The 12,780-nt window shown below is 38.0% G+C and overlaps 2 protein-coding genes across 2 annotated transcripts; both read right to left on the bottom strand.

Annotated features, from left to right (window-relative positions):
- Positions 1-1,032: 1,032 nt before the first annotated feature.
- Positions 1,033-1,992, bottom strand: LOC118827503 (olfactory receptor 52K1-like). The gene has a single exon (XM_036598893.1). The coding sequence runs from the start codon at positions 1,990-1,992 to the stop codon at positions 1,033-1,035; it is 960 nt and encodes a 319-aa protein (XP_036454786.1).
- A 3,460-nt stretch (positions 1,993-5,452) lies between these two features.
- Positions 5,453-6,424, bottom strand: LOC118826038 (olfactory receptor 52K1-like). The gene has a single exon (XM_036596933.1). It carries the CDS (start codon positions 6,416-6,418, stop codon positions 5,453-5,455), a length of 966 nt encoding a protein of 321 aa, XP_036452826.1. The 5' UTR covers positions 6,419-6,424.
- Between the last annotated feature and the right edge of the window lie 6,356 nt (positions 6,425-12,780).

Genomic DNA, 12,780 nt, shown 5'->3' with positions numbered 1-12,780 from the left:
TGGAACTATTTTTTGTAAGATATACATAATAAATATGAGTACAGTATGTCAGGAAGGCTGTTTATAAGCATTTTTTTCTTTATTATGATGCCATGCAACATAGGGGTAGTTAGGCAAGCATGTGATCTTCTTTCTCACACTGTCTGTTGTTCTTGAAGCATGTGGGAGTGTTGTCTGAGAAATGTCACAAATGTCAATGGAGGTCAAAAACTTAGCAGCAGATTATAAGCCAATTTATCAACTTATCATGTTTACCTTCACATTTTCATTATGCCAGCTGTGAACATTGAGAGCACCTCTCTGTTGGGTGGCCTTGGTCATTTTCACAGATGTACAGGATGTCAAGCACAACATGCAGGAGGTGGAGGTTACACTATTGACTTTATTTAGTGAATGTGTGTGTGCCCTGCTACATTGTATTTTTCCCCCAAATTAAATGCCAACCTTCAAGTTATTCCTTGCTGCTCAAATGAAATCTGCATGAGGCTGCATCATTTTCAGCAAAAAGTCACTGTTAAATTTTTTTTAATTCATGTCATTAGATCATCAGACCACTGCAAGACTAAGTCTTCTAATAGTGAACGGAAGATAAGTATTTTGATTGGGACTAAAAAGAACACAAGCACCAGGCTTCTGGCTGAAGTGGTAAGCCCTGTATCTATAATTCTACATAAGTAGTACATAATAATATTGGTTTTAATTCACTGTCATAAACTATTTTTTCTTCATACTACTACCATTCCTGAAAAAACCATCAACTTATCATGCATCTTTCAATTTATGAAAATTAAAGGTGAAATCTCAAAACAGTGACATATTGTAGATGCCTTGATAACAGTGATTATGCTGATATGCCTTAAGCTATTCACAACTGTAAAATAAATGCTGCAATTTTTAGGGTTTTAGGCTTTATTCATTTTCCCTTAGCAATATAGTAAAACAATGCACCAACTTAAATAAAAGTAATAAATATGTGACCATCTTGGTTCCTTTGCTTATAGCATTTGAGTAACCTATATTTTAGGATTATTGTCATAAGAGTTTCATATGATTCAAAAATTTTAGAAACTGTTCTCTTATTTCTGTTGTTCTAACTCCATAAATTATTGGGTTGAAGCAGCTTGGAAAAAGCAAGTACATTGTACTCAGAAAGACTCGGCTGTTCGGTGAGAAGTTGTTTCTTATTCTATATGACATAAAAGCTATCAAGGCAAACGTTAAACTTACTGTCATAACAATTATATGGGTAACACAAGTGTTAATAGCCTTCAAGTGAGCCTTCCCTGATTTCAGGACAGAAGCAAATATAATTATATAGGATGCAGTAATGAAAACAAAATCTGCAGTTGGTATGAGAAAAGCAGTTAACAGGCCTAACAGGTTGTTAAGGGAAATATCACCACATGCCAGCTGAACCAATGCCATATGTTCACAAAAGCAATGATCCATTTCATTTACCATACAGAAAGATAATTTTCCAGCCCAAGACACCATAGTAATATTCAAGAGTCCATTTCTGATTAGTGGCACAACAATGAACTTCAGAAAGTTAGAGATTTCCATATGTTTGTGATAATAAAGTGGTCTGCATATAGCAAAGAACCGATCCAGTGCCATCCACACCAGTAATGTAGACTGAAATGCACCAATGTAATGAATACAGAACATTTGTATCAAACATCCTACAAGTGAAATCCAATTCCAACCAAATAAAAAGTTGAGTAGCATATTTGGTACAAAAAATATTGGCAAACACAGGTCCACCACAGCCATTAAACCAATTAGTACACACATTGGAGAATGCAAATTACTCTGAGATGCAATCAAATATATGAGAATAGAGTTGGAGGTGGTAGACAATAAAAACATGAGGAAATAGGGGATGGATAAAATAGGCTTCCATTCTCCCAAATCATGGAAACCATTTAGTTGGAAAGTTGTGAATGAAATATTTTGTACAGTAAAACTTTGCATGCTGCTCAATCTTTTCATCAAATGTAGTTGAAAAAGATATGCTCACTACCATAAACAACCACAAAGTGAAGCTTCTCTGTTCTGTACTTTAATAAAAGAAGGATAACAGACAACAGATGACAGATATCCAAATTTCTAGGGTTAGCGTTGTTAGCAGGGCACTATGTTAATGCTAGATGAATTTCAGTAAAATTTATCTGTTTATGCATTAGAGATATAAGCTGAGAAGTTATGAGACTTCATTCATCTGCATTAATTCCTGACAATTCCTTACAAGGACAGTGAATTCCAGGTAATACTATCCAAACAGTTAAGGCAGAACAATCTTTGCTGACTTAACTCATGCATCATGAATTTTTAAGCAGCAATTTGTTTTTGACAACTCTATTGAATTATCCTGTGAAGAAAAGCTAAATGGGTCTAGGAAATTTTAAAGTCTTAACTTCCCAACAATACCAAAATTCAAAGCAAGCATATGCTGCACTATGAATGAAAAAAAATCACAAAAATAGCCGTATATTGCTTTTTAGCAATGAGAAACAGTAATTAGAAAATGTTGCTAGCCATACATTCGCTTAGGTCACCGAGTCTCATGTTTGGCATCATAAGAAAAATAAAAGCTTGGCATGTGCATCTTGCTATATAACACCTCATTGTGTTCCCATGAGCCTATGTTTTAATACTATAAAGCTTTTAGGGAATTGGTATAGTTCCCATAAAGAGAGATCATAAAGAAATGATACAGTTGATACTGTTGTCTTCTAAACTGCCGTATCTATTATGGTATAGAGATTTTATTTTCACATTTTTTAGCTAATTACATGAGTAGCCATACTTTGCCAAGGTTGATTATTTCTAATGTTCATTCACTGAAGTTCCAAAGTCACTAAATTAACTATTTAACATGCTTCCTCTTTCATTTACTCAATAGCCACAATGCACTAAATTGCCAGTTTATTAGGTATGATAAGCAATCCTGTGGACAAAAACAGTTCACAGGTCAAAGAAGAATGGAGAGAAGTATCCAAGCAAACAGATGGGCCACAACCTGGTAAATCACATTCAAATTCAACACTGGCATGCAAAATATCAACTCAGCCTGCACAAATTATCTGACTTTGTCTGACACTGACTACAACTACCAAAAATTATGTCAACATAAGCAGGATAAGTCCCCTAACCGTTCATCCCAAAAGTAAGCAGCAGCATGAGCTAGGAGCTTCTCCAAAGCACTCTCTCTTCAGACACTTTGGATAAATTTGGAAATATGTCATGTTAGCGTGCACGTAGGCAAAACCCTAAAACCACAAGTGTAGGCTTTGGGACAGGCCAGGAGTCGGTGCCTACCAGTGCAAAACGAAGAAACAGTTTAACAAGACATGAAGAGGGAAAATATCTCACTTCACTGTCAATTACTGAGGGCAGGTTCACTGAAGGTGCAGTCATTCTGATCTATGCTTATGCAGGTTCAACAGGACACAAAGAGTAAGAATGCTTTGTTTCACAGTACATTACTACCCGAAGGTCCGCTGATCCCAACAGGACCGTTCTGGTCTACGCCTGTGTAGGTCACTAGACAGCTGAGGCCAGCCACCTTACATATGTCAGACAACTCAAGGTAGCATGTAAACCGTGTCTGGAAAGTCGCAACACCTGCTGTCAAAGACCTGGGAATTTATACTAATTCAGGCCATTTGGACTTTTCAGTTGGGCTGCTGCCCATCCCAAGAAAACATCTAAAACCTACTAAAGACAATGCCTAGCCTATAGAACCCCAGGATGATCAAGTCAGATTCACTCCAAACCTGGCTATTGCAGAGATTATATGACTGACTTTGATTTGGAATGCTGACAAGTTAAAGCAGCTGCATTTCTTCCAGGCCACAGCACAGTTACCATTTTGCCTCATTGAACAAACCTGGCAGTTCACCTAGGCAATGCAGTTAAGTGTATTGTTCTGCATTTTTCTACATGGAATAGACATACTAAGAAATGTAAAGATCTACGTTTTTTAACGCATTGGTACTACCAAATAGATCCTGGTTCCTCATTCTTGTCTGACTGTTAGCAGAAGGAATGTACAAAAGTGTGCACGAAATACCCCCTAGTATTCGGGTGTGGTCTCATGCTGGCTGGGTACTCCAGCATCAGATGGCTGCTAACTTACTTGCCTAGCGGCGCAGATTCATGATTCAAGAATTTTTTCACATGCACAGTAAAACAGGTGGTTACACTGTACAATTAAATTCTTAATTTGCTAGTCCTTTGTTCACCAAAAAAAACCCTTCACAAAAATAAAGAGGTAGACATAAATAATGCAGCAACCCAATTCTGGCTGTGGATACGCAGGAGGCGTGGCCATGCACAGCGGCGTTGCATGGGCACCACAGCAGTGCCGCCTTGCAATGAGAGACTTAATTTGTACAGCTTTATAAAGAGTAGCTTTGTTATATATGGGTCTTATTGTGCTGGGCTGTGGGGTAGAAGGTGGGCTGTAGTGTCTATCATGAAAGGACTGTGTAGGACTAGAAGTGACCTGCCAGCTACCCTGCTGTTTTTGTTAGCGCTGGTGGTGGGTTTTCTCTGCTGCATATTCAATAAATGAGCATTAGTTCAAAGCCCTGCTTCCTATATCCACCTATTAGTACCCAAATGCTAGGTAATTACCATACTGTGAAATAAAGTGCTACCAAAAAATGTGTATAACTGCCACAGCAAAAAAGAAAACACTTCTATACATATTGACTTGTTTGCTCATCTTCAGAGACAAAGATTCAGTTCACTTCTGGGTTTGGTAATCATACACATTTCCATCTAAATATATCATCAGCATTATTAAAGAAGAAACAAAAGCATAGCACAAAATCTCCAGAACAGGCAGAACTTGCATTTTATGGCTACTGTGAACAAAGCTTAAACTGTAAAACTACATGATTAAACTAAAATGAACATTATTTAAAGAAAATACAGTTGTATGGAAAAGTTTGGACACCCGTGGTCAAATTACATGTGTTGATTGTGAGTATTTTTTTTCAATATGTTAAAACTGCAGTGCAATTTACAGACAAATGCCATATTTCTGTAGTTTCCCTGTAGAGAATGAGTTAACTAATTTCCAACTAGAAAATCAATAAGACTTTTTCATAAGGCTGTAATTCTACTTAGTAGGTAAGTAGTAATAAAATTGTAAAACCAAAATAAACAGACAAAAAACACCTTGAAAATATTATTTTATTTAGATAAAGTTGCTTTGACAAATGTCAGTATTTTTCTAGATATTCTTCTGTTGATATTTTTATATTCTGAATTACACTTGCTGCAAGGAACATGCTAGGTAATGTAAAAAAGAATTTAGGATAGAACAAGAAAGTGTCTCATTCTGATACAAAGACATGTTAGTTAATATATAAATGTCTCTAGGAGGGGCGAAAATGACTTTTGAGGAATTTTTTGAGTAACAATGTGCTTACAGAATACTTCAATTTGCAGTATTATAGCATTGTGGTAAAACCTTTATTTGGTTCAAGCACTTAAGAAATTGTTCTCTTATTTCTTTTGTTCTTACTCCATAAATAATTGGGTTAAAACAACTTGGAAAAAGCAAATACATTGTACTCAGAAAAACACGAATGCTGGAAGAGAAATTATTTCTTATTCTGTAAGACAAAAAGGCAATCAAGGCAAAAGTTAAAGTAACTGCCATCACAATTATATGAGTAACACAAGTGTTAATAGCCTTTAAATGAGACTTTCCAGATTTTAATACAGATGCAAGCATTATTATATAAGACAAAGTAAAGAAAATAAAATCTACTGTTGGAATCAGAAAAGCAGCTAAAAGTCCTACTAAGTTATTAATGGAAATATCTCCACATGCCAGCTGGACCAAAGCCATGTGCTCACAAAAACAGTGATCTATCTCATCTGTCACACAGAAAGAAAGTTTTCCAGCCAAAGAAACAATCATGACAATTAAGATTACATTTCTGATTAGTGGTACAATAATGAATTTTAGAAAGGTAGGGATTTCCATATATTTGTGATAATAAAGTGGTCTGCATATAGCAAAGAACCGATCCACAGCCATCCAGGCAAGTAATGTAGACTGAAATGTACCAACATAATGAAGACAAAACATCTGTATCAAACAGCCCACAAGTGAAATCCCCTTCCAGTTAAATAAAAAGCTAAGTAGCATATTTGGGACAAAAAATATTGGCAAGCACAGGTCCACCACAGCCATCAGACCGATTAGTACACACATCGGAGAGTGTAAAGCTCTCTTAGATACAATCAAATATATGAGAATGGAGTTTGACAGTGTAGACAACAAAAACATAAGGAAATATGGAATAAACAGAAAAGGCCTCCATTCTCCCAAATCATGGAAACCACTAAGCTTGAAAGTTATGAATGAAAAATTTTGTACAGTAAGATTTTGCATGGTGCTCAACACCTTAGTGCATTTAATATTTTTATTTAAAGTGTCTCAAAACCTGCTGGTTTTACACATACACTGAACTAAAATACTAAACAAGTATTGGATTCTAGTGTCATCAGCAATTACAAATGTTTGATTTTGAAAATTGGCAAAATTAGTATTTGTCAATTTGTCGACTACTGTAGGTGAACAGCAGAATAATCTATTCACATGTAAGAGATATATTACTTTCTTTTGATACATGAAAATATATTGTTCTAGCTTGATACACATCTATTCTTTACATAATCTATAGTTAAATGTTATCCACAAACTAAGGGGAAAAAAAACAATCTTTCTTTCTTTCTTTTAAACTTTATAAATGTGTCATGTTCTATAGATGTTTGTGAATATATCTGCTAGCTATTAAATGAAACTAATCACTGTTCAGTAGAATTACAATGAAAAAATGTATGAGAGGAAAATGCCTCTAGCAATTTTAAGGTCTCATAATAATTAATGTATTACCAAAACTAAAAAAGTACATACATTCTACTTTGTGCAAAGACAGTGAACAAAAGAAAACAAATAGAGAAATCTCTCCTGTGGTACAACTGCTTATGTATTGTCTTCGCCTTCCTAGCATGTGATTAAAGTTTGGTGTGTACCTGTCTCTATATGCAAATTTTGTGTTCTCATGAGACTACTCTGTTCTCCTACAGGCTTAAGGATATTGACATGGAAAAGCCCTGTTTATCCTCCATTTCCCAACTTTAATTAACCATCACAGCTCTGTTTATTATCAGGTTTCCCTTGGAAAAAAAGGCTTGATACTTTAGATTTAACTGTAATTTTGATATTTCTCAAAGTAACGGCAAGCTGTCAACCAGTACCAAGTAACCACTCCTTTGCAAATTCACAAGAATACTAAGTTTGCAAAGGAGGCTAACAATAGAGGTTAACTGGACATGGATCCACAAAAAAACCCTAAAACCAAAAATCTTACAAGTTTATATAAAATGTACGATGTTTAGATAAATGATCATGCCTTAAATTGACATAATGTGACAATGCACTGGAGCACCCCTGGTCACTTTGGTCCAGTGTAAACATGTCCCCCAATGGCAAACTGACGACCTGATCACAACACAAAAACATCTGGCTAGAAGACAATCTGACACAGCTCCACTTAGTGTTTTTTAAAAACTGGATAGAAGGACTCTGCAGTAACAAACAAGATCAGGCTAGGAATAATTTGAGGGGTTGGCTAAAGAGGAGGTATGAGAGAGAGAAGAATGGGCATATATTCTTATGCTCATTTTGACCAGTAAGGTGCAAAGGACATAATTCACCCTACCCATGGAGAAAGCAGAAGACTACGACCACCTGAAAAGAGAGATCCTCTGTTGTGTCCATTTGTCACTTGTGGTAGGAGTACAGCAATTACGTGAATGGAAATTCACCTCACTTGTGCCTACATAAATACAAATGGCACAGATTCAGGAAGTCACCTGGAGACAGGTCCAATCAGAAAGGCTGTGAGGAGAACTGAGCAACAGGGTGGCTATGGTCCTTGCTATTTGTTTTTAAATGACTGGTAAGCCAGTGGATGCCCAGAACTTCAATGAAATCACTAAACCCTCCCTGTCAAAAGCCAACTCAAGTCTAAAGATCACAAGAGACTCTCTATCTTTGGCCTTTTGGAGCGTCCCGAAAAGCGAAGCACAGGCTGATTTGTCTCACCATGATATGAGCCTATGCTCACTGATCCAGAAACACCTCCACAGCAAAGGCTTGGATGGCACATACACACTTGGATGACCCACTGAGTACTTAGCGACCCACTGAAGCTGGAGGAGAGATGATGAATGCCATGCTAGATTTAAGGAGCTTTACAACATTGCTGCAGTGAACACCACTGCCTGAGCAACATCCCGTTTTTGGCGCACTTAACCTGCAATCACAGAAATGTTCAAGAGGACCCAACAGCAAAGGTGACGTTGGCTAGACCCAACAGGAACTGGCCAATCACAGTGGGAGCAGTAAAGAATCTACCCCTGCCCCTACTGGTGGGTAAAGAAAGGCAGAGCTTTGAAATTCTCTGCAATTTGCTGTTCCACAACACAAACCTGTCACAACAACCTGATTCCAATAGGAAAACTATTCCTACCTGATATGTGTTCTACGTTCTATTGCGAATAAAATATGGGTCTATGAGATTTGCAAAAACACTGCATTCTGTTTTTATTTACATTTATTTATATTTACACAGCGTCCCAACTTTTTTGGAATTGGGGTTGTACTGAGCAAAAGGGCTTATCTTTCTTTGTTAAGGAGTCACAGTAGTCATTTTAGCAGTCTCAACTTATCTAACTCTGATTTCACCACCTATCCAAAACTACTAATGTGACTGTGATGAGTTTCACTGTGATCAGGTAAAACTGCTATTGTAGGGTGGTGCTCTCTGTACCCTTTCAAAACGATTAGATGCAGAAGTATATAACACTGTCTAAAACTATTGCGAGCTCAAATGATACAACATCAGGCAATTCAGTACAGCAACCAAGCCAAATTCAGCAAACAGGTGTTACTGCCCAAGTTTAAACCAAAGTGCAGCCCAACAATCAGTATTTACAATGCTCAGCAAGCTCCTATAGCACTAGTACAAAAACCCACACACCTTATGAAAAAGAAAGCGGGAAAGCAGTTATGAAAGCGAGCATGACAAACATCCATCAACCCAGTCCTTTGGTTTAAAGTATGATGCAGAGACGTGGCTGTACTCTCACAGAATGAACAGCAAGGCTAAACTTGATGTAATCCTCGACTGTCCACTAATGTAATCCATAACAGGAATGCACAGGGGAAAATGGAGTTGACCAAGTTCATGTTCATGCAACGTTCCACAAAAAAAGTTCACCAGTGTTTTGGATTTGAGTGTAACATCAGAGAAATATAGATCAGTTGCAAGTGTGAAATGGCTTCATTTGAGGCAGACCATGAACTTTGTTGTTTTGTAAATATTTGCTCTTTCTAAATTTGATATCTGCAACACATTCCAAAAAAGCTGGGACAGGAACATGTTTACCACTGTCTTACATTACTTTTCTTTCTACACAATAATTGTTTGGGTACTCAAGACACAAACTGATTTAATTTTGAAAGCAGAATTTCTTGCCATTCCTTCATTATATAGACATACTGTACAACATACGGGGCCTGTTGTACGGTAATGTGCAAGAATCGGACACCACCTATAATTTACTTCATTTCCATTCAAAACATCCATTAAGTGCACATTATGTATTGTTCAGGAGATATTTCTGGTAGATACCATGAGAAGGAAAATATCCGAAAAACAGGATTTTCCAGAAACAGATTTTCTTCTAAAAATTATTAAAATATATAGAGATTGGACTCCTAAAAACACCACGAGACCCGTAGACTGCCAACATTTGTAAAACATCCTGTTGAAAGCCAATATAAAATAACTACAATCAAATGACACTTTGACTACAATGCTGACATCGATGAACATGGACACACATTTCATACACAATAAACACTATCAAGCTAGTTGACACCTACAGCTTAGCTAACATTAATGTTGGAACAATACATACTGGAGCTACATAAGTAGCTAGCTACGTTGGCTACATAATTAAGGAAAATAAATTCCCCCATAAATAAAACAAACCAGATAATCATTTGATCAGATGAATATAGCAACCTTGGCATCGCCTTCCAAGCCTTTCAACTCCCTCAGGCTTCGTCACTGCTGAAAAGCCACAACGATGCTCACTCAGGTTTGAAGTCTTGCTTTATTCAACATCTCTTTGTTCAAATTCTTGTCTCTGTCTGTTTTTCTTTAGTACTGCAAGCTGTTGTAGGTACCTGTGTAACTTTCTCTGCCATTCTTGTGAAACTTGCTCACTACCTTGCGTGTGTATGTCTGTGTGTGAGCCGTATGACAGACTCAGCACACGCACAAATGAGAACACATGCAGAGTGAGCACATGAGGGCAGGTCAGTGAGATAGGTAAGTTAGACAGGCAGGTTGGCCTTCCATTTAAATTCATTCAATCTCAATGAAATGATTGGACAGGGTGTTTGCAGGCCTCTACAGATATTTTTTTTTCATTTCAGAGCATTTATTTCATTGATTGCTATCAGGATGAAGAGAGCATTTCGAGAAAAATATTTCTAAAATTACTCACCTATCCAGCTTTAACCTGTATTTGTGAATGCAGCAACAAACACAGAGACAGTCGTGTGACAAAGCATTCCCAAGTCCATGTGGTGATATGCATCACAGACACATGCCTTTTTTAATGCAGTGTCATCTGAGGGATTGAAGGTCATGGGCATTTTGTTGATCACATCAACGCTGGACTTGGTATGTGAATTAAGTGCATCTTTACATTTGAAAATAGACTCAGAATTTATTCATGCCAAAAAATTAGCACATACTACATAGGCTCAGACTAAGTAATGGTAGGGAAAGCACTGTAGCCTGTTAGCTATCCACCAAACTGGCTGTTAAATAAAGTCACTTTCTTATGCAGGGTTATGTTTAGAATGCTTTTGGGCCTTTCACTTCATCTAAGGCCATAATACATACTTGTATTCTTGTCCTTGTGAAACCTGTGGTACCTGGGTGCATCTGTAAAATATATAATTAAAAAAATATATAATAATATATAATAATATGATGGTATTTCAAAATGTCCAAGATAATATTACAATGCATACTGTATCGCAGTATACAGAATTATGAAATACAGGTACCTGTCTAGAGTGTGCATGTTTTCTGCCTTTTCCTACAGTTACTGAGTAGACTACTAAAATCTTAATATTCAGAATCAGAATCAAGCTTTATTAGCCAGGTATGCTTACACATACAAGGAATTTGGTTTTGGTTACAGGAGCTCACAGTGCACAGTATCAGACAGACATTTACATGTAGTGAATAAAATAAAATAAAATAAAATAAAATAAAATACAATACAAAAAAATAAAATAAAACATTCCTAAATTAAAGCATTCCTACCATCACTCACTCATACACACACACACACACAGTCATACCTGTAACCTTTACATTTGCAAAGTATGGGTCAAAAGTTAAAGTGCTGAGTGAAGCAGCAGTTAAAGGGGTGTATAGTGGCAAAGAAAGGGATCAATGAGGTGACAGTCAGATAAGTGGGGTAATATGGCAGGTAAGTAAGACGCTAGAATAAACACTGGTCTGTGACGGTAGTTTCAGAGGATGGAGTTGAGTTTGATACTATATACCAGTATATTTAGAAGTGCCGTTTAGAAACTGGAATATTTTAATATGTAACATTTTAACTGTTCAAGAGAGTGATGCCTTGTGGGAAGAAACTCCTTTGTAGCCTGGATGTCCTGATCCTCATCTGGCTGAAGCGCCGGCCTGAGGGAAGAAGCTGGAACAGGTGGTGTCCAGGGGTGGGACGAGTCAGTGGAGATCTTCTCTGCACGCTTCCTGGTTCTGGAGGCATGCAGTTCTAGCAATATGGGCAACTTAACCCCAATTGTCCTCTCTGCAGACCTGATGATGCGCTGCAGTCTGTGGAGGTCATGCTTGGTGGCTGAGCCGCCCCACATTGTGATGGACGTGGTGATGACAGACTCTATGATGGCTGTGTAGAACCGCACCATCAGCTCCTGGGGCAGGTTGAACTTCCTCAGCTGACGCAGGAAGTACATCCTCTGCTGGGCTCTCTTGGTGATGGAGCTGATGTTGCTGTCCCACTTCAGGTCCCTGGTGATTGTTGTGCCCAGGAATTTGCAGGACTCTACTGCCACCACAGTTCTGTCCAGGATAGTGAGTGCTGGCAGGGTTGGAGGGCTCCTCCTGAAGTCCACTGTCATCTCCACTGTTTTCGCTGTATTCAGCACCAGGTTGTTGTAGCTGCTCCAAAGGACCACCTGATCAACCACCCATCTGTAAGCAGACTCATCACCATCTCAGATGAGACCAATCACTGTAGTGTTGTCTGCATACTTCTAGATTTTCACGGGGGCAGTCCGTGGAGGTACAGTCGTTCGTGTACAGTGAGAAGAGCAATGGTGAGAGTACACAACCCTGTGGAGCGCCTGTACTGATGATCTGGGTGTTTGAGGTGAACTTTCCCAACCTCACCTGCTGCTCTCTGTCAGTGAGGAAGTTGGTGATCCACTGGCAGGTGGCAGTTGGCACGCTGAGTTGGAGTAGTTTGTTGTGTAGCTGTCCTGGGATGATCGTAATAAAGGCTGAGCTGAAGCCTCTGGGGGACCTCAACCCCATCAAACACCTTTGTGATGAACTAGAACAGAGATTGTGAGCTGCAAAGAGGGGACTCCATATTAATGGATTCAGAATG

Source organism: Colossoma macropomum, unplaced genomic scaffold, assembly GCF_904425465.1.
Source record: "Colossoma macropomum unplaced genomic scaffold, Colossoma_macropomum, whole genome shotgun sequence".
Classification (NCBI taxonomy): Eukaryota; Metazoa; Chordata; class Actinopteri; order Characiformes; family Serrasalmidae; genus Colossoma; species Colossoma macropomum.
The sequence above is the reverse complement of the archived record's forward strand: the minus strand, read 5'-3'. Positions and strand labels throughout refer to the sequence as shown.

Bases quoted from the DNA above. Each gene is read 5' to 3' on its own strand.
- LOC118827503 (XM_036598893.1), bottom strand. From the start codon at position 1,992: ATGAAAAGATTGAGCAGCATGCAAAGTTTTACTGTACAAAATATTTCA.
- LOC118826038 (XM_036596933.1), bottom strand. From the start codon at position 6,418: ATGCAAAATCTTACTGTACAAAATTTTTCATTCATAACTTTCAAGCTT.